The 23,767-nt window shown below is 38.3% G+C and overlaps 1 protein-coding gene across 2 annotated transcripts in view; it reads left to right on the top strand.

Moving 5' to 3' along the window:
- Positions 1–23,767, top strand: part of LOC136864067 (prolyl 3-hydroxylase 2) — a 540,144-nt gene that overhangs the window by 345,905 nt on the left and 170,472 nt on the right. For both annotated transcript variants that reach the window (XM_067140608.2, XM_067140609.2), the window contains exon 7: positions 20,459–20,833. In XM_067140608.2, the coding sequence (XP_066996709.2) occupies positions 20,459–20,833 (375 nt within the window). The remainder of the gene's footprint in view (positions 1–20,458; positions 20,834–23,767) is intronic.

Below are 23,767 nucleotides of genomic sequence, written 5' to 3'. Positions count from 1 at the left end.
ATTTAAAAATATGAACTGCCAAAATCACAAAACATTCAATGATTGTTCCTCAACATAATCTGAACTGAGACTAATTGGTGAGTACCATTTGATATTGTACAGCATTTCACATTTGCACAGCAGAATGTCAAAACAATATGTTTCAAAACAAGTAAGTTTATATGGTGTTGGCCTAATTTTATTGAAAGTTTGATATTATCGTACCTTCTTAATAAGCAGCACAGCTTTGATGCCCCTTTCTTTCTTTCTTTCTTTCTTTCTTTCTTTGTTTCTTTGATTAGACGAGGAGGGGTGTATGCTATGAGACGCACTGCACCAATGAGAGCACTTCCGTGTTCTCAGAAGGGGAGGAGGAAACGAAGTGAAACTTCATGTGTTGAGAGAGTATGTGATGTTATTTCAGTGATTGTAAAATCGAGTCAAATTTACAAAGAACTTGGCAGTGCGAGCCCACTTATCAGTATGACGTTGCATATGGCCTGGATGCATGCACTGATTCGGTTGGGAAGGGTCTCATGAAGCCATTGTATCCTCTCCTGAGGCAAGCTGGCCCACAACTGTTGTAACTGGTCCTTGATGTCCTGGATACTGGCACTGGGACGGAGTTGACGTCCGAGCTGGTCCCACACATGTTCTGTTGGGGACAAATCTGGGGATTTTGTTGGCCACGGGAGTACCTAAACATCACGCAAACAGTGCCGTGTGTAGACAAGCATTGTCCTGTTGAAAAATGGCACCACGGTACTGTCGCGTGAGAGGTAACACCCGAGGACGCAGGATGTCCATGACGTACCGTTGTACCATCAGAGTCCCCTCAGTCACTACCAGCCCTGACCTGAAGTCATACCCGATGGCTCCCCTCACCATGACGCCAGGAGTAATACCGCTGTGTCTCTCTGAAACATTGGAAGAATGGGACTTCTCCCCAGGTTGCTCCCATACTCGCAGATGATGGTCATCCAGGGTAGTGCAGAACCGCGATTCAATGCTGAACACAGAGCAATGCCATTCGCGAGGAGTCCGTGTTTCCTGGTCACGGCACCGCTCAAAACGCAGCCGTTTGTGTTGTGGTGTTAACGGCAGCCTACGCATGGGAAGGTAATTCCTTAGTCCAGCTGCTGCTAGTCTCCGACCAATGGTGCGTGATGACACAGAATTTTGCAGGGAGTCCATTACTTGTTCTCGGATGGCAGGCGCAGATACCAAGGGGTTATTATTTATAAGCTTCATTTTCCGTATTGATTGGAATCAATGTATAGACAAGAAAAGTGTTCACCGATCAATAATTATTTATTGTGAATGAATTATTACACTAGTACCGGTTTCGGCCTATCCTGGCCATCATCAGCTAAGTACATAACATTTATAATCATTAGACAAAATTACATAGATGTTACGTTAGATCATCTGGATGTCTAATGAAGAATGGAAGTAAAATATATTGCAGTATTGTTAAGTTAAAATATTTGTGATTAAAGGTGGTGATGGTTACAGTAAACTAAAACCTATTTAGTGTACATGGATCTGAGTACATTAAACGCATTAAAACATATAGGCCACAGTATAAAACACTTGAAAAATTATAACACATTAAAACATAGTATATATTTTTAAAACGTCTATTAAAATTTGAGTTCATGTTGTGTAGCACTCATTCTTCAATCTTCTTGTGGTTGTTGTGCTAATTTAGTTGTATTAGGTGATCGTCGAGAATGTTCTATGGCTGATATACTTTATATTGGTGTGTTGTAAGAACTCTTGTCATTAAAATTTTTTGAAAATTGAGTATTGTGCAATTCAACTATTGATGTACTCCAGTAAGTTTTATATATACTGCGAGACAGGGTTTGGTTTTAGAGAGGTTGGTGGCGGCACCTCTCTTGTCTATGCACGTTATGTGGTTGTTATTATTGTTGTTGTGGAGGTTTTGTACCGGTATGTTTGGAGACTTGCTGTGTTCTGCCTTGTAGTTTTTGTAATTTTGTCTAATGACTATAAATGTTATGTACTAGCTAATGATGGCCAGGATAGGCCGAAACCGGTACTAGTGTAATAATTCATTCACAATAAATAAGTATTGATCGGTGGAACACTTTTCTTGTCTATACATTGATACCAAGGGGTTACGATGTGCTTGGTGGACAATGCTGTGATCCTGCCTTGTGGTGGTTGACTGAAACCTTGACAATATGCCTGCCCTTACGTTCCCGTGCAGTCCAATATCGGGCCATTGTCATGTCCGAGTGCCCCAAAAATCTGGATATTGCACGATTCGATCAGCCAGCCAAATGGAGACTAGAGATGAGCGAAGTGACACTGCTGACTGTTTCGAAACATTCGATATGGCACAGCAAATTGCTTCAAAGCAGTGTGTCGATACACGGCACACTTCTGTCTTGGACTGCAAGACAAAGTACCCTTATAAGCAGTATCTGGACAGTGTCTTGCAATGGCACGGTGAAGCAGTGTGTCGACACACGGCGCACTTCCGCCTCGGACTGCAAGAGAAACAGTGTTCCTATGCGCAGTACCTGGGCAGTGTTTCATGACGGCCTAGTGAAGCCGTGTATTGACACACGGCAGACTTCCATCTCGGACTACAAGAGAAGCAGTGTTTCGCGATGGCGTGGTGAAACATGAACAACGCTTCATAGCTAAGTTCAATTCACTCAATAAAGTGTTCAGCGTTCTGATAATGATATGAGGTTCATGAAATATTTAATGAGCAAATGTACAAATTACAGTAAGAAAGTACAGTAAGAACTTAGAAAATCACCCCAGTTGCTGGGTTACTAAAAAGACTTAGATATTTAATCCCTAAACACCTCCTCCTACAAATTTATTATTCACTAGTACATAGCCACTTCCAGCACTTATGTGTAATTTGGTCACATTGTATAAAGTCTTCCCTGAATGAACTAATGGTGATACAGAACAGGGCAATAAAGAACATATTTAACTTACCATTATACACCCCAGTAAAAGACCTGTACACTCAGACCAAAATTCCACCTCTCAGCATAATTACAGAGCTTAATTCTGTCATACTAATGTATAAAAGAAAAAGAAACATAATATTTCACAACACTACTTTAATAACCTATTCAGACAACCACAGGTATCAAACTAGACATGCAGATGATTTGGCCTTGTATCACATCCACTCTTCAAAATATGGGAAGAACAGTTGTAAATTCTCAGCAATTCAAGCATACAACAAACTTCCTGCTGACGTAAAAATTGCCCCTACTCTAATCGCTTTCAAACGAAAGGCAAAGGAAAATCTATGGAATAGATACTTCATAGGTGAAATATAAATAGGTAATGTTTAAAACAAACACTCGCCCAACTTTGTCAATCCTGTTGCATTGTTACTCACTTGTAGTACTAAATAGTTAAAGTATCTTAGTATAATTACGGAACTATAGAATGGTATTTTATTTTTATTTTTTACACTTTCTGTTTTGATGTCTCTACTTTTACTGTTTAAGTCACCTGATTATATCATTGTAGGTATCAGAGTTTGTAGATCCGCCATTGAATATATTATTCATTGTACAGTTCCTGTGTATGAGCCTTTGGCTCGTTGGAATTAATTATTGAAATAAATATCTATCTATCTATAAATAGATGATGTACAGTATAATAATAATTATATTTGCTTTACGTCCCACTAACTACTTTTTAAGGTCTTCGGAGACGCCGAGGTGCCGGAATTTAGTCCCGCAGGAGTTCTTTTACGTGCCAGTAAATCTACCGACACGGGGCTGTCGTATTTGAGCACCTTCAAATACCACCGGACTGAGCCAGGATCGAACCTGCAAAGTTGGGGTTAGAAGGCCAGCGTCTTAACCGTCTGAGCCACTCAGCCCGGCGATGTACAGTATAATAGTAGTATATAGTAATATTATGCATTTGCTTCTTCACTAAGTGCTTAGATTGATACTAAAAGAGATCAGTTTTACAGTAAAAGCACACTAGAGCAGTAACCAATTTGAATAATTAAAAAATGATTAATGAAATTGATGACGCTTGTTGTTTAAAGGGGCCTTACATCGAAGGTCATGGGCCCAATTAATGAAATTTAAGAAGATTTCAAAATAAGTATTCTATGTGCAATAACAAACTTAACCTAATCCAGTTACAGAAGCATCGTAAAATACTAGTTGAAGTAAGTGAACTATCTTGAATAATTATAAAATGAGTGATGAAATCCAAGAAGAGTCAGAAATAGGAATTTTACATACATTAATGAACAATGTAAACTATTTATGAAAGCACAGTAAGATAGTTAATAAACTAATTGAACTAATTTGAATAATTATAAAATGAGAAATTAAATCTGTGAAGAGTCCAAGGCTGGTATTATATGTAAAGTAACAGACTTGGGCAAATTCAGTTTAAAAATCTACTTCAAATTGAAGTTTAAAAACATAATTGTCAAAACTCTGCATTTGACAAACAGGAGCATCTTTCTGTTATAGTTTGACCCTGCTTTGAAAACAAAAATTCCTTTTTCTGTGCAAAACTAAGACCTTATATTATGGAGCACATTGGTCTCTTAGTAACTTGAATTTTGGTTCAGGTGAGGTCAGGTACATCCTGCTATCGTATGCAACAGTAGACGGTACTACATGCGACTGTCTGACCGAGGTTTGGGTGGCTGTTACCAAACCTGACAAACTGAGGGAGAACCAATGGCTATGGGCAGAGGAGTTCACCTTTAGGGGGCTTGTTGAAGCCATTGCGTAGGAAATGACACATAAATTCAACTGGAAGCTGCTGCCTTGCAGATGTGGCAGGGGACTGCTAAAGGCTAAGGGAGATAACCCTGACAGAAAATCTTCTCTAACATTAGGCCTAGCAAGTCAGTTGGAGAATAACTCGAATTGCTTTCAACACTTGTACGAGCCTCGGAGAAAACAAAGAACTCGGAGTAGACAACAGCACCCGCAGACCCACGGCAGTTTGTGATGGCTTACAGCCTGATGATAGGCCAAGCCTTGCGATTGTGCAACAACCTCGGAGAAGACAACACACTCAAATAGGAACAATCAGTGTACTGAATTTGACCGAGAAATGTGAAGAGTTAGTGGACATCATGGAGAGGAGGAAAATATCAATCCTAGGACTGAGTGAAACTAAATGGAAAGGTAAAGGGAAGAAAGAGTTAAGGAAAAACTATACCCTCTACTGGAATGGTAACAACAGAGAGATGAGAAATGGAGTACGATTGATATTGTCTAAAGTGTTAGATGGTATTACAGAGATCCAGTACATCAATGAGAGGATTATAAAGGCAACAGTTCACCTTGGGAAAGAGAAGCTGACACTGGTGCAAGTGTATGCCCCTCAGACGGGTTGCAGTCGAGATGAAAAGAACAAGTTTCTCGAACACCTAGAAGAGACCATCAGTGAAGAGAGGGCAATCATCATCGGGGACCTCAAGGCACAGCTCAGGACAGACAGGAATGGCTATGAAAAGGTGGTGGGACCACATGGCTATGGGAGAAGGAATTCAGAAGAGGAACATCTACTAGACTTCTGCATAAGAAACTGTTTGGTAGTAAAAAACAGTCGGTTCAACAAAAGAGTCAGTCACAAGACTACCCATTATAGCTGGGATGGAAAGAGCAAGATGGTCATTGACTATGTCATCTATATATATAAAATAACTTGTCCTGACTGACTGACTGACTGACTGACTGACTGACTGACTGACTGACTGACTGACTGACTGACTGACTGACTGATTCATCATCGCCGAGCCAAAACTACTGGACACAAAGAAATGAAATTTTGGGCATAGATACATATTAAGATGTAGGTGCTCGCTAAGAGAGGATTTTTGGATATTCCTTCCCTAAGGGGGTGAAAAAGGGGTTGAAATTTTAAAATGAGTGTATCTATATCTCAAAACTTTAAAAGTTTACAGATGTAAAATTTGGTATTTAGAATCTTTCTTAAAAATCAAGAAACACGAATTTTTTTGTTTTCAGAAAATCTCAGTAGGAGGGGTGAAAAACGGTGAAAAAGGGGTTGAATGCCTTTAATCAGGATACCGGTAATTATATCTCAGAAACTGAAGATATTACAGACCTGAAAATTGGTACTTTTGATCTCTTTTAAAAATAAAGAAACACTTTTTTTTTGTTTTTTGAAAATCCAATTAATGCGAGGGGAAAAGGGGGGGATGAATTTTTAAAATTAGTGCATCTATATCTCAAAACTTTTAAAGTTTACAGATGTAAAAATTGGTATTTAGAATCGTCATTAAAAATAAAGAAACACGTAATTTTTTGTTTTCAGAAAATCTCAATAGGAGGGTTGAAAAGGGGTGAAAAATTGGTTGAATGCCTTTAATGAGGATACTTATATCTCAGAAACTGAAGATATTACAGACCTGAAAATTGGTACTTTTGATCTCTTTTAAAAATAAAGAAACGCATATTTTTTGTTTTTGGAAAATCCAATTAATCGGAGGGTGAAAAGGGGGGTGAATTTTTAAAACGAGTGCGTCTATATCTCAAAGTTTATAGATGTAAACATTGGTATTTAGAATCTCCTTTAAAAATAAAGAAACACGTATTATTTGTTTTCGGAAAATACAATTAATTGGGGGGGATAAAAAGGGGGTGAATTTTTAAAATGTGTGTATCTATATCTCAAAACTTTTAAAGTTTATAGATGTAGAAATTGGTATTTAGAATCTCCTTTAAAAATAAAGAAACACGTATATTTTTGTTTTCGGAAAATTCCAATAGGAAGGGTGGAAAAGTGTGAAAATGGGTTGAATGCCTTTAAAGAGGCTACTTATATTTCAGAACTTGAAGATTTTACAGACCAGACAGTTAGTACATGGAATCTCCTTTAAAAATAAATAACATGAAAGTTTTGTTTTTGGAAAATCCAATTAATAGGTGGGGGGGGGGGTTGAAAAGGGGGTGAATTTTTAAAATGAGTTTATCTATATCTCAAAACTTTTAATGTTTATAGATGTAAAAATTGGTACTGAGAATCTCCTTTAAAAATAAAGAAACACGAATTTTTTTTGTTTTTGGAAAATCCCAATGGGAAGGGTGGAAAAGGATGAAAAGGGGGTTGAATGCCTTTAATGAGGCTACTTATATTTCAGAACCTGAAGATATCACAGTCCTGAAAATTGGTATTTGGGGTCTACGTTAAAAATAAAGAAGCAGGTATTTTTTCATTTTTGGAAAATCCGAATATTGGGGGTGAAAAGGGGGGTGAATTTTTAAAATGAGTGTGTCTACATCTTAAAACTTTAAAAGTTTACAGATGTAAAAATTGGTATTTAGAATATCCTTTAAAAATAAAGGAACACGTATATTTTGTTTTCTGTAAATCCGAAAAGGAGGGGTGTAAAGGGGTTGAATGCCTTTAATGAGGCTACTCAAAAACTGTAGATATTACAGAACTGAAAATTTGTGTATGGGATCTCCTTTAAAAATAAAGAAACACGTATTTTTGGTTTTTGGAATATCCAATTAATGGCGGAGGAGTGACAAATTGGGGTGGATTTTTCGAAAGACTATATCTACAGAATATCTGAGAAACATAAAATGTTACAACTTAAAAAGTGGGTATTTGGAATTTCCTGTAAATGTAAGGAAACATAGGTGATTTGTTTTTGGAAAATCCCCTTAAGGGGAAATAAAAAGGGGTGAAATTTTAAAATGAGAATTTCTACAGTATATATAAAAAACTCAACATGTTACAGAGTGAAAATGGTATTTTTTTATCTCGATTAAAAATAAAGAAACGTGTATTTTTAGTTTTCGGAAATACCACTTGGGTGGAAGGGGGGGGTAAAAGTGACTGAAAATGGTGTTGATTTCTTTCAATTAGGCTACTGATATCTCAAAAATGAAGATGTTACAGGCGTGACATTTGATATTTGGAATCTGCTTTAAAAGTAAAGAAACACGTATTCTCGGAAAAACCAACTGGGGGAGGGGGGGTGAAAGAATTGAAAAATTAATTGACTTAATTGTATGAGAATACATACATCTAATAAAAACTAAAGTAGTTACAGACGTGAAAATTAGTATTTGGATCTCCTTTAAAACAAAGAAAAACGCGTATTGGGGGGGAACCATCTTGGGGGGCGGGAGTGAAAAGGAGTTGAATTCCTTTCATGAGGACACATAAATCGTGTTAGAGACGTGATAACTGGTATTTAGAAGATCCTTTTCTATTAAAGAAACAAGTATTTTTTGCCGGAAAATTCACTTGGGGGGGGGGGGGGGGGGGGAGTGTGAAAGGAAGTGAAAAAAAGTTAATTATTTTTATGGGGATACTTATATCTCAAAACTGAAGGTAATAGACTTGAACATTGGTGTATGGAATCTCCCTTAAACATAAAGAAGCACGCCTTATTTTAATTTTTGTTTGGGGGGGAGTAAATAAACTTAACGGCGTGGTATGTAAAAGGAGCTGAGACCAATTGATTTTACTGTTCATAATGTACTTATAGGAGCCTCCGTTGCTCAGGCGTCAGCGTGCCGGCCTCTCACAGCTGGGTTCCGTGGTTCAAATCCCGGTCACTCCATGTGACATTCGTGCTGGACAAAACGGAGGCAGGACAGGTTTTTCTCCAGATACTCCGATTTTCCCTGTCATCATTCATTCCAGCAACACTGTCCAATATTTCACTTCATTTGTCATTCATCGATCATTGCCCCAGAGGAGTGCTTCGGCAGCCGACACAATTCCTATTGTCGCCGCTAGATGGGGCTTTATTCATTCCATTCCTGACCCTGTAGAATGACTGAAAACAGGCTGTAGATTTTCGATGTACTTATTCTGACCATAATCCGATCATTTTTAATCTTTTCTGGGTTCGTTTTCAACAGCCATTTTTTCCTTCGGAGAACGTTCTTAGATTACAGTAGATTCTCCCGGCATATAAATAAAAATTTAAACACATTTGAAATAAACGATAGGAATGAGATTGACCGTCAAATTTTTCACTTCTATAATAAGGTCAATAATGCACGAAAGTATGTCATTCGTATCGCCAGAAATCCCGCACACTTGCCTACGCGCGACAATGGTGCTGGTCACATTGTCAACAATGACAATGGCAGCAGACGTAATTTACCGCCAAGTAGCGGTCATGCATCTTGCTGTTGGGTCCAGAAAATCTAAATAATAATAATAATAATAATGTTCTGGACCGTCGTCAAATGTGCGGACCGCGCTGGAAACGGGTCCTGGCCTGGTAATGACTAAGAATGCAGTCCGGATGCGGGTTCAGTACCATCAAGGCACCCAAGAGGACACCACGCTGGATCTCCTGAAGGATTTCATCCATATTAAAAATGCTTATAGGAAAAGATGGCAAAGATTTAGGGACCCAACTGACCGGGTGGAATACCTGGACCTAGCCCGGAAAGTACGAAATCGATTGCTGGAAAGAAAGATTGAAAAATGGGAGGAAACTTGCCGTAATCTATTACAAAACGAGTCAGATCACGAATTTTGACGGATTTTGCAGAAAACGAATCAGATCGTGAATTTCGGCGGATTATTTATCTAAAACAATAAGTATTCAATTATAAATTTCAGTATAATACCGTAGCGAAGCACAGGTATCTTGCTAGTTACAGATAAAGAAAGGAGTAGATTTGTGACTGCTGTAAAGGTGATTCCTAGTGAGAACCTCCATAGCGACCACCGATTATTAGTAGCAGATCTGAAAGACAATGATGTACTAAATATAACAACCAGGAAATTACCTAAGATTAAAGTGTGAGAACTACAACAGATTGGAAAGAGGACCAACTATCAAGACCATATAAGAGGACAACTGCCTACAGAAGAAGTGGAGAGTGGTGAGGTAGAGTGGACAAGGTTTAAAAACACCTTGATAAAAGAAGCAATAGAGGTTTGCGGGAAGACAAGTGCGAGATTAAGGGAAAAAGGGAATGAAAGAGTAAGATCCTCGATAAAGGGAAGGAACATAGCACCTAAAAAAATGAGATAGAGAGAAATCCAAACCAGAACAGGTAAGGGACGAGGGGTAGATCAAAGATCTTGAGCAAGTTTAATGGGACAAGAAATTTAAGAGTTAAAAGAGTAGTAGAAGAGGAGAAGATAAAGTGCTGGGAGAAATTTACTCAAAAACTGGAGGAAGACAGCAGAGGCAATATGAAACTGTTGTTCAGAGTGATCAAAAACAGAAGAAATTCAGTTGAAACCATCAAAGCAATTGAGGATTCTAATGGAAACCTGGCCAGGAAAGAAGAGGACATCAGAGAGTTTCTGAGGAATCATTTTGATCACCTATTGAACAGGACAGAAGCAGATCAGAGAACAAAAGAACCAGCTGTTGAAACCTCTACAGAGGAACCTCCCATTACATGGGCAGAAACAGAAGCAGCCCCTAAGAAGATGAAGCAAGGGAAATCCCCATGATTCGTTGAAGTCAGCACGGACATGATTAAAGCAGCAGGAGTCCAGGGTTTACAGTGGCTATACAGAGTGCTCAATGCAGTTTGGAAAGATGGAATGATACCTACTAATTGGAGCAAGGGTGGCATTATCCCCTTGTTTAAGAAAGGAAATCACCAAAAATGCTCCAACTACCGGGGACAAATACTCCTTTCTCATGGGCTTAAGATTCTTGAGAAAATCTTAGAGAGCAGATTGCGAGTCATCTTAGAGCCACAGTTTGAAGAGGAACATTATGGCTTCAAGCCTAACAGGTCTACAACAGACCTAATCTTCAGTGTCCATATGTTAATGGAAAAAATTTGGGGAAAAAGGCAAAGATCTGTTTATGGTTTTCCTTGACATTGAGAAGGCATATGACAGCATTGCAAGAGAGAAGATATGGGAAAACCTGAGAAAAAGAAATGTGCCAGAGGAACTGGTGAGGAAAGTTCAGATGCTCTATGAGAACTGTACCAGCTGTGTGCGATTGGGTGACGGACAATCATCCTGGTTCAAAACCGAAAGTGGAGTCCAGCAAGGCAGTGCACTATCCCCATTATTGTTTATCACCATCATGGATGACATAATGAAGAACATCAAGAAAACCTCTGGTAAACTAAATGCAGTGGCCTTTGCTGATGATGTTGTGATCTGGGGAGAAACTGAGGAACAAGAGACTCAATGAATGGAGGGTTAAGTTCCAGGAGTTCAATCTCAAGATAAGCGAACCCAAAACAGTAGTGATGACAATAAACAGAGAGGGACGACCAACGAATATCATGCTAGAGAACCATCCACTAGAAAGTGTGTAAAGCTTTACATACCCTCGGCAGTGTAATATCTCGAGATACACTAGCCACAAAGGAGATGGCAAATAGAGTGCAGAAGAGCTCTCACTTTTACCAGCAAGTATGAGCACTCCTCTGGAATCCCAAAGTACCAACAAAATCAAAGCTGGTGATGTTCAGTCAGTACTTCATACCAATCTTAACGTATGGTATTGAAACTTGCACCCTCACCAAGAAGGATTCATCAAGGTCGCAGGCATCCGAGATGAAGTTCCTTAGGTCCACAATTCAAAAATCCAAACTGGACAAGTTAAGGAATGATGTGGTTAGGAAGGAAGCTGGGATTGTTACATCATTGTTAGATCAGGTCAGCATGTCCAGACTGAGGTGGTTTGGGCATGTAATGAGGATGGAGCCAACAAGGACAGCATATGTTAAATTGGAGAGACATGTGGCAGGGAAACAGATGGTGGAAAGACCAAGAACCCACTGGATGGACATCGTGAATACGGACATTGCAGATCAGGGAAAGATACTGGAGGACATCATTAACAACAGAACATATCTCAATAAGACAAGGAGCAAGAGGCTCGCCAACAGTACCCGGGAATCTGGAACTGTAAAATTATGATGCTGATGAATATGAAGTGTCTGTTAACGAGTGTTAGCTCATCTTCAGGGCAACGTCACGCAGAATGTTTCTGTTGAGGTGAAAAGATAAACAAAGCACTGCCACTGTTTCGAAGCATCGATGTAGCTGACATGTACAGAACAACTGTTGTTTCTGTTCGTGCGACACAACACACGAAGCAATCTCACTGCTTCGAAACAGTGGAGCGTTGATGTGTCGAGGCATCGAGACAACTGATTGCGCTGGCTCAGTGTTTTGAAGCATACACACACTAGCCAACTCTAATGGAGACCCACAATGAGGTCCCTTTCAAATTCTGTCATGTGCTGATAACGCTGTCTCACATGAGTATGTGGCATCTCCATGTCCATGAAAGTGATCACTCAACATCTGATGCTGTTCACACCTCTTATATATCCTACCAGGCCTGGTAACAGCACTAAACATGAACAACACTAATGCACTCTGGTGGCTGTTCTATCTGTCACAGAGAATTGCAACTCTCTTTGCTGGCGAGATGTAGTGTTTACAGTCCACTATGTCTTCTGGTATGGGCTAGAATAAATTTGTTACTTTCATTGACCTGTCACAGTCTCATCATTGGCTTTGACAATATGAAGGTGACCGAAGTATGAGCGATGCTAGTAATACCATTCCTTATGCAGCCAGTCCCTGTTATGAATGGTGTGAAAATATCACTCATAGGGTCGGTTGGTGCATGCATTTCAGTGGGCTTGGCAGACTGATATGTAATAGCAACTTCTGATGCAGTGGGGAAAGCAACGGGAAACTAACTCACTCCAAATTTCCCTAGTATGCCTCTTCATTGACACCTAGGCTATCTATGACAGCTGTTGGTGGAACTGTGGAGGATAAAACCAGCCTTTGGGCTGAATACCAACATACATCATTTACATACCTGCTGATGATGTGTACGTGTATGAAGTTACATTGCCATCCGACCATTTCAAATCAAAATCTCTTTATTTGCAAATGAGGTGTCTACCTCGGTGGCAAATGGTACACTAAAATACATTATTGTCAAGCACTAAATATTAAATTAACAAGAGAAGAAAATTTTCCTATAATACAATATTATACAATTTACGCTAACAATGTTTTCTATTAAACACACAGCTCATCCTTAATAAATTTATATTGTTTACAAAATTCTACTTATAATATCTCCTGTACTACTTACAAATATAGTCAAATGATATACAGTGTGTGGAATTACTTCAAATAATACTATACAACTGGTATAAGATTAATATTTACATTGCATTTATGTACTTATTTACTTTTTTTTTTACCCGTTCTGGAACCTAAGTAGCATAACGACCTGCTGCGTCTTAACCAGAGCCCCTTTTGCCACCACTTTTCAGAGTTCCTGAAGGGCCTTCACAGCTACCGTAGCGGTCCCAGGGCCCTCGAAGTCCCCACTATACTTCACCTCTACAGGCAGTCCCCTACTTTGGCTGTCCAAACTCCTTAGACCAGGGGATGGAATTAATTTATTCACACACATTTTTTAATTTACAATAACCTGCACTGGTCGAATGCCCTCTAACACTTCATTTATTTTCTCTGTTGCTGTTTATTCTCTTCTTGAATATCTGTACAGATTTTGGAAAAGGATCAAACACTACCCCTGGTAAACTGTTCCACTCCTTCACACCCTTCCCAATGAATGAAAATTTACCCCAACCGCTTCTGCTAAAATTCCTTCTAATTTTATATTTGTGGTCAGTCCTGCCAATATAATTATTTTCCAACTGAAGCCTCTCACGGATATCTCCCCATGCTGCTTCTCTTGTATAGGCTCTATATAATCCTATAAGTCTAGTTTTCTCCCTTCTCTTACTTAAAGTTTCCCACCCAAGTTCCTTTAACATTTCTGATACACTACTCTTTCTCCTGAAATCTCCTGTTACAAATCTTGCTGCTTTCTTCTCCACACTATCTATTTCTTTTATTAGGTATTATTGGTGAGGATCCCAAACACTGTTTGCATATTCCAATAATGGACGAACCATACTCAAGTAACTTTTTTCTTTTAATTCTTTGTTGCATCCTTTAAGTAGCCTCATTATGACATGTAACGATCTGCTTTCCCAACAATGTCATCAACATGACCCTTCCAGTGCAAATTACTTTCAAATCTCACACCTAAGTATTTGCACTTGCCATCTTTTGGGATAACTACCTCATCCAAAGTATATTCAAATTCAGTTTTAAAGCTCCTGTTTGTAAAAGTTGTAACAGTTGATTTGCCTCCATTAACCTTCATATTATTTTCTTCAACCCATTGTTGGATACTTTCAAGGTCCCTTTGTAATTCTGAACAATCCTCAATGTTGTTTATTTCCCTATAAACAATTATTTCATCTGCATACAATCTTATTTTTGATGTTATATTGTTCCCTAAATCATTTGCATATATTAAGAAAAGTAACGGACCGATTATACTACCCTGTGCAATTCCCTTCCAAACTTTCTCTTCCTGAGATACATTATTTCCTACTTTGACTTTCTGAACCCTTGAATTTAGAAATGTTTTTATCCAATGTGTAACCCTTACGTTCAATCTTATTCCCTCCAATTTCTTTAATAATATTCCATGTTCCACTCTATCAAAGGCTTTGGAAAGATCTATGGCTATTCAATCTAACTGACCTCCTGAATCCAATTGATCTGATATGTCCTGCTGAAATCCCACCAGTTGTGCCTCACAAGAAAATTTCTTTCTAAATCCATACTGGATCCTCATGAACCAATTTTTATCATCACATATCCCTCTGATGTACTTCGATATTAAACTCTCCAGTATTTTACAAACTATACTGGTCAGGCTGATTGGTCTGTAGTTCTCTGGTTTCCTTTTATCACCCTTTCCTTTATAAATTGGTATTATTATAGATTCCTTCCATTCCTTTGGTATTACACTATTATTTATAACATAGTCAAAGAGAAATTTTAAATAAGGCACTGAGAACCACCCCATTGTCTTTAATACCTCCCCAGTAATTTGATCACTTCCTGCTGCTTTTCCTCGCTGAAGCAGTTGGATTTCTCTGAAAATATCTTCATTTGTGAATGAGAAGCTTCTTGTTTCCCTCTGTGTCTCTCCCTCTCTATCTTCTGTTTCTGTTTCCAACTCTTGACAATCATCTACTGATTCTCTGAATTCCCTACTAAATAGGTTTGCTTTCTCAGTATCTGTTAAGTAGTGTTCACCCCCTTCTCCCACCATTGTAGGAATTTGGATTCCTTTTCCTTTTTGATTCTTGATATATGAATACAGCTTTTTCCATTTCCCTTTGTGGTCATTACCCTCTTGAAGTATGCCATTCATATAATTCTCTTTTGCTTCCTTTTTCACTCTATTCAGTTCCCTCATTAGCTGTTTTCTAGTTTCCCTACTCTCCCTACTCTCTTTGATTTTCCTGTTTACTATTTTACATTTTCTTTTTAATTTTCTTATTTCCCTTGTATAATAAACAGGGTCTTGAGGTCATTTTACCCTTCTTAACAGGTACAAATCTCTTCTCTCCTTCCCAAATGATTCCTTTAAATTTAGCCCAAAGTGTATCCACGTTACTCCCTTCACTTATCCAACAACTGAATTGTGATTTAAGGTAAGTCCCAAATTCATCAACTTCAGTTTTTCTGTACAATTTCTTGTCTTGTGTAACCTTCTTATTAAGCCTTTTTGGTACGAGTCCTACATCCATTATTACAGCCTTATGGGCTCCTATTCCTTCAATTACCTCAGTTTTATCAACAATTTCCCATGGTTTAACCAAGAATACATCTAGTAAGTTATTGAGACGAGTCGGTTCTTGTAATACTTGTGTAAATCCTCCCTCCCAAATTAACTTATTTGCCAGTTTCTGTTCATGGGCTTCACTTGCAGCTCCATTCCATTCAACTTCAGGCAAATTTAGATCTCCCACAATTATTACCATATCATTATTGTTTTTATGAGTATAATCTATTATTTTCTCGAAGATTTCCATGTCTCTTTCCTCTCTTCCAGGCCTGTATGTTCCTATAATTCCCACCTCCTTCATATTATCACAAACTAATTTTATCCCTAATATTTCATCCCTTTCATCGGTAAACCATTTATGTGAACAGTAAGTTTCCTTCACCAGAATAAACACCCCCCCTCCCTTTTTATCTCCTCGGTCTCTACGATAGACTGTGTACCCTTCTGGAAATACTTCTGTATTACCCACCCCTTCTTTCAACCACGATTCCACTCCTATCACCACATCAGTCTCATAAGATTCCATCAATGTACCGAATTTTAATTGTTTATTTACTACACTTTGACAGTTTACCAAGAGCAATCACAGACCCCCTTCCTCCCTAAAACTTGACTGTTGCAATTGGGTATCTTGAAATTTCTTAATATCCTGAGTTTCTTTTTCTAGTTGACTGAGCCAGCTTGAAGTACAGCTGGCTCTTTCTACTACTTTCTTCTAGGTGCTTCAGTATTTTTTGTCAGGCAGTGTGTAACACTGTTTCACTTTTCTTTACTGTTTAGTGTTTACATTTTCACATCACTATTAAATTCTTTAAAAAGAAACACAAGCCTAGAGGGTTTCTCTGTGTTTAATCAATGCTGTACTTTTGAATGCTCTCTCCTCTCAGCATTTGTTTCATCTATTGTCCACTGAAACAGTTTGAAATACTCGTCCTTCCTATTCATATTTTCATCTTTGTTTGGTGCATACATTATGATGCTCATGCTCTTTCAACCATTGGTACCCCACTGTACAGAAAAGTCAAATCACTTTCCAGTATCTCAATTCCTTTCCCTTTCTTCTTGATCTCAGTCCCAGCAAGATGCTTTATGTTTGTGTAGCATCTCATTAACCAGTTTGATCTTTCCATTTATGCCTTGAACATTACCTGTACCGGAATTCGTAGCCTGTAATCCATGCCAGTTTCATCATCATAAAATCGGTCTGGTGTTTTGCTCCCTTTCACTTGTAATAAGAGACAATTCAGGTGAGTAAGTTATTAGCCCACTGAAACCTAGTCAAGGGAGGGGCTGCCTCCTAACTGCTCTGGACTGTGGGATTTTCTCTCTGAATTTTCTCCCGTAGAATTTGAAGCCCCCTCCTAACTGCAAGGCAGTAGGTTGCCTCCAACACCAGTTATGCCATACCAAAGCCTATCTTCTCTCCCATCCCTGCTATACACGACTTCATCAGAGCTCCATTAGCTGTCACTTTTCAGAGTTCCTATAGGGCCTTCACAGCTACCATGTAGGTTCCAGGGCACACAAAGCCCATACTGTACATCACCCCTACTTTATGCCATTGCCCACCTCCCACGACAGGGACAAGCGGTTGATCTTGTGGGAGACAATAATAATAATTATTATTTTTCTGAGTCCAGCTCCTTGGCTGAATGGTCAGCATAGTTGCCTTCGGTTTTGAAGGCCCTGGGTTCAATTCCTGGCTAGGCTGAGTATTTTAACACTGTATGGCCCTTCTAGCTTGGGGGTTGGGTGTTTGTGTTGGTGCAAGTTAAGTTATATGTATAACTGAAAACAGTTTTTCAGATATTAATATTATTTTCATGTATTTAGGTTTAATCATGTGTACGTAGCCCATGTAGTAGAAGTTAAGTTATATTTATTGCTTGTAAATGATCTTTCATGTGTTCAAAGTCATTCAGGAAACTTCTGGTTAAGGTTACATCATGCTTATAACTTAAAAATAATCGTCCGTGTTTTCCAAGTTGCTCAGGAAAACTCCCAGTTGTGTGTGTTTAATGTATCTGAGCTTTGGACTACTGTACTCATGCATCAAGGACATGTTATATAATATTTAAGGAGATATCTTTAGACCATGTGCCATAGTGACAAACTTGTTTCAAGACAATTCTAGAGCAGGGACTTACGAAGGATTTCTTGATGTTATTGTAGAATCTTCTAGGTATCTTGTAGTAATACTATGTTGTAGGAAAGCAGAATTATCTTTATTAATAGCCAGTATACATATATGAAGAGTGGTGGGATAGTTGGAGTAGTAGTTGGAAGAGAGTTACAGAGTTGTGTTGATATTGCTGTGGCAGTATGCAGTTTACTTTATGAGTGGAGAAGTTGAGTAGAATGATGTGTTGATAGTATGTTGCGTCTTGTATACTGACACCGTGACAGCAGGTCATTTATATACTACTGTGTATTTTCTATATCAATTCAGTGAGCAACTTATAAGTACAGACAGTCAGCTGTTGATGTATCGAGCTATCGTAGATCAGTCATACCATACTGATAATGCTTCACAGATCGATTGTAAATTATTGTGTATATATTTCAATGTGCTGTCATACTGAAATTGTGCTAAGTGAAAATATACATGAACAAGTGTAGTCAGTGATAGCAGTAATGTTATTATTTTTACTACATTGTTGCCCCAATGTCAGTGTTTGTCTTAATGCACATCTTCATTTACATACAATGCATCACACTACCAACACTGCAATAGTAATTTAAATATATCCCTCCACATAAGGTTGGCATCAGGAAGGACATCCAGCTGTAAGACTAGGCCAAATTCACACCAGGTGCTACCACAGTAAATTAGGAAAAATGCCAGGAAGGAGAAGAGATGTTACTGTGATCATCAACTGATCCTTAGTACAGAAACACTTACAAGATTTCTTTATCAATACTCATAAACATTTATATTTACTGTTACAAGCAGCTAAAATAAGTGCAGTAAACACTGCTTACAACTGAGTTTTCCAACTCATTATATCAATATCTGTCAGGTATGTTCTGAATGTTCCATGTGAATGAAATGAGCTCATAGCAGGTTTGATTTTTTCCATTATATATATTTGAACATTCCACCTAACTTGGTAGTAACACTTGCAGTACCAATCGATGTCCGACTCGTTGACTGAATGGTCAGCGTACTGGCCTTCGGTACAGAGGGTCCCGGGTTCGATTCCCGGCTGGGTCGGGGATTTTAACCTTCATTGGTTAATTCCAATGTCCTTGGGGCTGGGTGTTTGTGCTGTCCCCAACATCCCTGCAACTCACACACCACACATAACACTATCCTCCACCACAATAACACGCAGTTACCTACACATGGCAGATGCCGCCCACCCTCGTCGGAGGGTCTGCCTTACAAGGGCTGCACTCGGCTAGAAATAGCCACACGAAATTAATTAAATTAGTACCAATCGATGGAACTAATATGTTCATTTACTATTGTTGTCACCTTAAGAGATGTCCGACTCGTTGGCTGAATGGTCAGCGTACTGGCATTCGGTTCAGAGGATCCCGGGTTCGATTCCCGGCCGGGTCAGGGATTTTAACCTTCATTGGTTAATTCCAATGGCCTGGGGGCTGGGTGTTTGTACTGTTCCCAACATCCCTGCAACTCACACACCACATATAACACTACCCTCCACCACAATAACACGCAGTTACCTGCACATGGCAGATGCCACCCACCCTCTTCGGAGGGTCTGCTTTACAAGGGCTGCACCCGGCTATAAATAGCCATACAAAATTATTATTACCTTAATAGATGAAGGTATAAAAGCTGTTCCCACAGTAGAAGAGGAAATGATTTTAACATTTTTCTGTCTGACTCTTTAGATGAATGGTTAGTGTTGAGGCCTTTGGTTCAGAGGGTTTTGGGTTCAATTCTCAGCAGATTTGTGGATTTTACCAGCATCTGCTAATTCCTACAACTGAAGACTGGGTGTTTGTATTTGTCCCAGTACACACCTATTCATATATACAACAGATCACACTACTGACCACCATAGAAACACACAGAAATGAATACATCCCTCTGCATAGAGTTGCAATTAGGAAAGGTATCTGGCCATAAAACTGGACAAAGTCCACTTCTGCGACACAGTTTGCACCAGCAACCCACCACAGTGTGGGACGTGCAGCAGAAGAAGAAGGTATTAACATATTTCTGTCTTATTAATGGAAATATAAAGGAGAAACTGTATGATTTGGTAGGGTGTGTACCAAATAAAAGAAAGTACAGTATGCAGCAAAACAAACCGTGCTAAAATTACAAACATGCTCTGAACATATCAAACAGTACTGAATGAGCCAGAAACCTGCAAATGTAATGACAATGGTTGCAACAAGATGGAGCTATAGCCCAGGCGCCAAAGGGGTCAGTTGTCCTTCTGCAACACCACTTTGGAGCTCGTATAATTTCCCTTATATCTCTCATTTCGTTGATATCTCACCCTCAGTTGCCTATGTATCGGGCATGCTGAACGAATCCATTTTCCAGTCAGATGACCCACCCAGGAATGTTCCCAAGTTATGACAGATGATACAGTCAATTTATTGTGTCCTTGTGGCAACCTGAGTTCATCAACAAGTTTGATAATCTGCAGGATTATTATGAAAGATGCATGAAACATGAGGGTGCACATTTTTGTTGCCATAGTGACCTTGCGCATTATTATGATATATTTTCATGTTCAGAACATGTTTGTAATTTCAATGCTGTTTGTTTTACTGAATATCATAGTTAATTGGTTAATCTAATTTGAGATTCCCTTGTAATTTCAGAAGGCACCTCCCCAATCTCACACAATGGATGTGGAGGATGCAGAGCTGTCTAAAAAGAAGCTTTCACCACCCCCTATTGTAAAATTCCAATGGCCTCAATATAAAGCCAAGGATTCAGCTTTGTTCAAAGTAAAAGAGAACATATCCAATGAGGAACCTGCTAAAAAGGAAAATTCACTCATAAGACAGATAAAGATTATTGAGGATGATGAAATAAAGAAGTTGAAGGAACGAGCTGTGAAGCAAATCAAGAGAACAATAAAGAAAGATGTAAAATTGGTTATGGGAGAAAAGGAACTCCATGGGACAGATCGCTTCTTAGCTGATGGGTTTGCTCAAGAATATGAATGCAGAAAATTGATGGAAATAGCCCAGGTAAACTATAGTTCTACTTTTTCTTCTAAAATCAACTTTGTTAATCCTTCTTCGTAACTTCCTGTCTTAAGTGATTTATTCTTCAACTTTAGAGAAGATATATCTTTGATCTGTAACTTCCTTTGACACAGCTCTATACTGATAGAGTAATTTACAATGTATATTTTTTCATTAAGGTCCATTTGCCAATATCTTTTGAAAGCCTGTTTTTTTTTTTTTTTTTTTTTTTTTTTAATTCTTCGATTGTACTCTGACTTCCGGCATATGAAATAACGTTGCTTACACATTTCTTGACAGCAATAATATGACATTGGTGGAGATTCATTGCCAGATCTGGGAAGTGCATGGCTCATTGAACTTTAAAGTAATTTAGAATTGAATTCATTATTTTAATAATAATAATTTTCCAGTCTGTCAAACACACAAGTTAAATTTAAATATTACACTATAACATACCTGTAAAAAAAAAAAAAACATTATTAAACAAGGAATACATATTCTACCAATTCACACTTAGATATTTAAAATATTTATGTTTATTTCTGTTTAATACTTAGGAACTTAATCTGGAACTTATCTTAATGATGTCCTCATTTGTCACTATTCCAGCATTTACTGCGAGGTATTTGGCAACCGTTGCTCTGTCATTGGCGTGGGTCCAAAATGGCTACACTCCGTTGACCTACTTGCACCACGTCACGCCCCTCTCCTTGACTACATCAATGACACACTGTGTTCTATTTCTATTTTTAGTGCTTCCTTCAGTATTACCATTGCTGTTGTTGTTTTTGGGGGGTGGGGGAGGGGATAGTCTATTGAGTTTTTTAAATGGCTTGGTTAGTTTTTCTTTAATTTTCCATTATGTTATTTACGTTTACATGAACAGTTTTTGTGGAACTATATTTGTAGTTTTTATTATTATTAAGGGTCCAACAAGCTTTTTAATGGATTGTTTATTTTTCCTTTAATTTTTCGTTATGTATTTTACATTTACGTGAACAGCTTCTGTGGTACTATATTTGTAGTTTTATTATTATTTTTTAAGATAGTCCTTGTAAGATGTTATTTTTAGTGATTAATGATAATCTATTTGAAGATTGTCTCGAGTGGCGAGGATGGTGCTTAATTTCAGTTACTTAATAGTGTGTATTTTGTTCCTTGTTTAATAATGTTTTTTTACAGGTACGGTATGTTATAGTGTAATATTTATATTTAACTAGCAAGATACCCGTGCTTCACTACGGTATTATACTGAAATTTATAATTGAATGCTTATTGTTTTAGATATATAATCCGCCGAAATTCGCGATCTGACTCGTTTTCTGCGAGAATCCACCAAAATTCCCGATCTGACTGGTTTTCTATGATTTTACGGCATGTTTCCTCCCATTTTTAAATCTTCCTTTCCAGCAATCGATTTCGTACTTCCCGGGCTAGACTCAGGTATTCCTCCCGGTCAGTTGGGTTCGTAAATCTTTGCCATCTTTTCCTATAATATATTTAATATGGATAAAATCCTTCAGGAGATCCGGCGTGGTGTCATATTGGGTGCCTTGGTGGCACTGAACCCGCGTCCGGACTGCATTCTTAGTCATTACCCGTCCAGGAGCTGTTTCCAGCGCGGTCCGCGCATTTGACGACGGTCCGGAATATTATTATTATTATTATTATTATTATTATTATTATTATTATTATTATTATTATTATTATTTTTATTATTATTATTATTATTATTATTATTATTATTATTATTATTATTATTATTATTATGTGTTGCTGGAATGGCAGATGACAGGGAAAACAGGAGTATCCGGAGAAAAACCTGTCCCGCCTCCGTTTTGTCCAGCACGAATGCCACATGGAGTGACCGGGATTTGAACCACAGAACCCAGCTGTGAGAGGCCGGCGCGCTGCCGCCTGAGAAACGGAGGATCCTGATAAGTACATTAATAACAGTAAAATCAATTGGTCTCACCTCCTTCTACACCCCACCCCCCACCGCCGTTAAGTTTAATTACCGCCACCCCCCCCCCCCACCAACAAATTTAAAATAATGCTTGTTTCTTTATGTTTAAGGGAGATTCCAGACACCAATGTTCACGTCTATTACCTTCGGTTTTGAGATGTAAATATCCCCATAAAAATAATTCAATTTCTTTCACTTCCTTTCATACTCCTTCCCCCCCCTCCCGTAAGTGAATTTTCCCGCAAAAAGTACTTGTTTCTTTAATAGTAAAGGATCTTCTAAATACCAATTATCACGACTCTGACTTCTTCAGTTTTTGATTTATGTGTCCTCATGAAAGGAATTCAACTCCTTTACACTCCCGCCCTCCAAGATGGTTTCCCCACCAAAACGCGTTCTTCTTTGTTTTTAAAGGAGGTCCAAATACGAATTTTCACGTCTGTAACAACTTTAGTTTTTATTAGATGCATGTATTCTCATACAATTAAGTCAATTAATTTTTCAATTCTTTCACCCCCCCCCCCCCCCCCCCCTTCTTTGGATTTTCCGAGAATACGTGTTTCTTTACTTTTAAAGCAGATTGCAAATATCAAATTTCACGTCTGTAACATCTTCATTTTTGAGATATTAATAGCCTAATTAAAAGAATTCATCACCATTTTCAGTCACTTTTACCCCCCCCCTCCCTCCAACCAAGTGGTATTTCCGAAAACTAAAAGTACACGTTTCTTTATGTTTAATAGAGATAAAAAAAATACCATTTTTCTCTTCTGTAACATGCTAAGTTTTTTTAGATATACTGTAAAAATTCTCATTTTAAAATTTCACCCCTTTTGAGTTCCCTTTAAGTGGAGTTTCCAAAAACAAATCACCTATATTTTTTTACATTTACAGGAGATTTACACCCACTCTTTACGTCTGTAACATTTTACGTTTCCAAGATATTCTGTAGATAGTCTTTCAAAAAA

Source organism: Anabrus simplex, chromosome 2, assembly GCF_040414725.1.
Source record: "Anabrus simplex isolate iqAnaSimp1 chromosome 2, ASM4041472v1, whole genome shotgun sequence".
Taxonomy (NCBI): Eukaryota; Metazoa; Arthropoda; class Insecta; order Orthoptera; family Tettigoniidae; genus Anabrus; species Anabrus simplex.
Note: the sequence above shows the minus strand (reverse complement) of the source record. Positions and strands in the feature narration are given on the sequence as shown.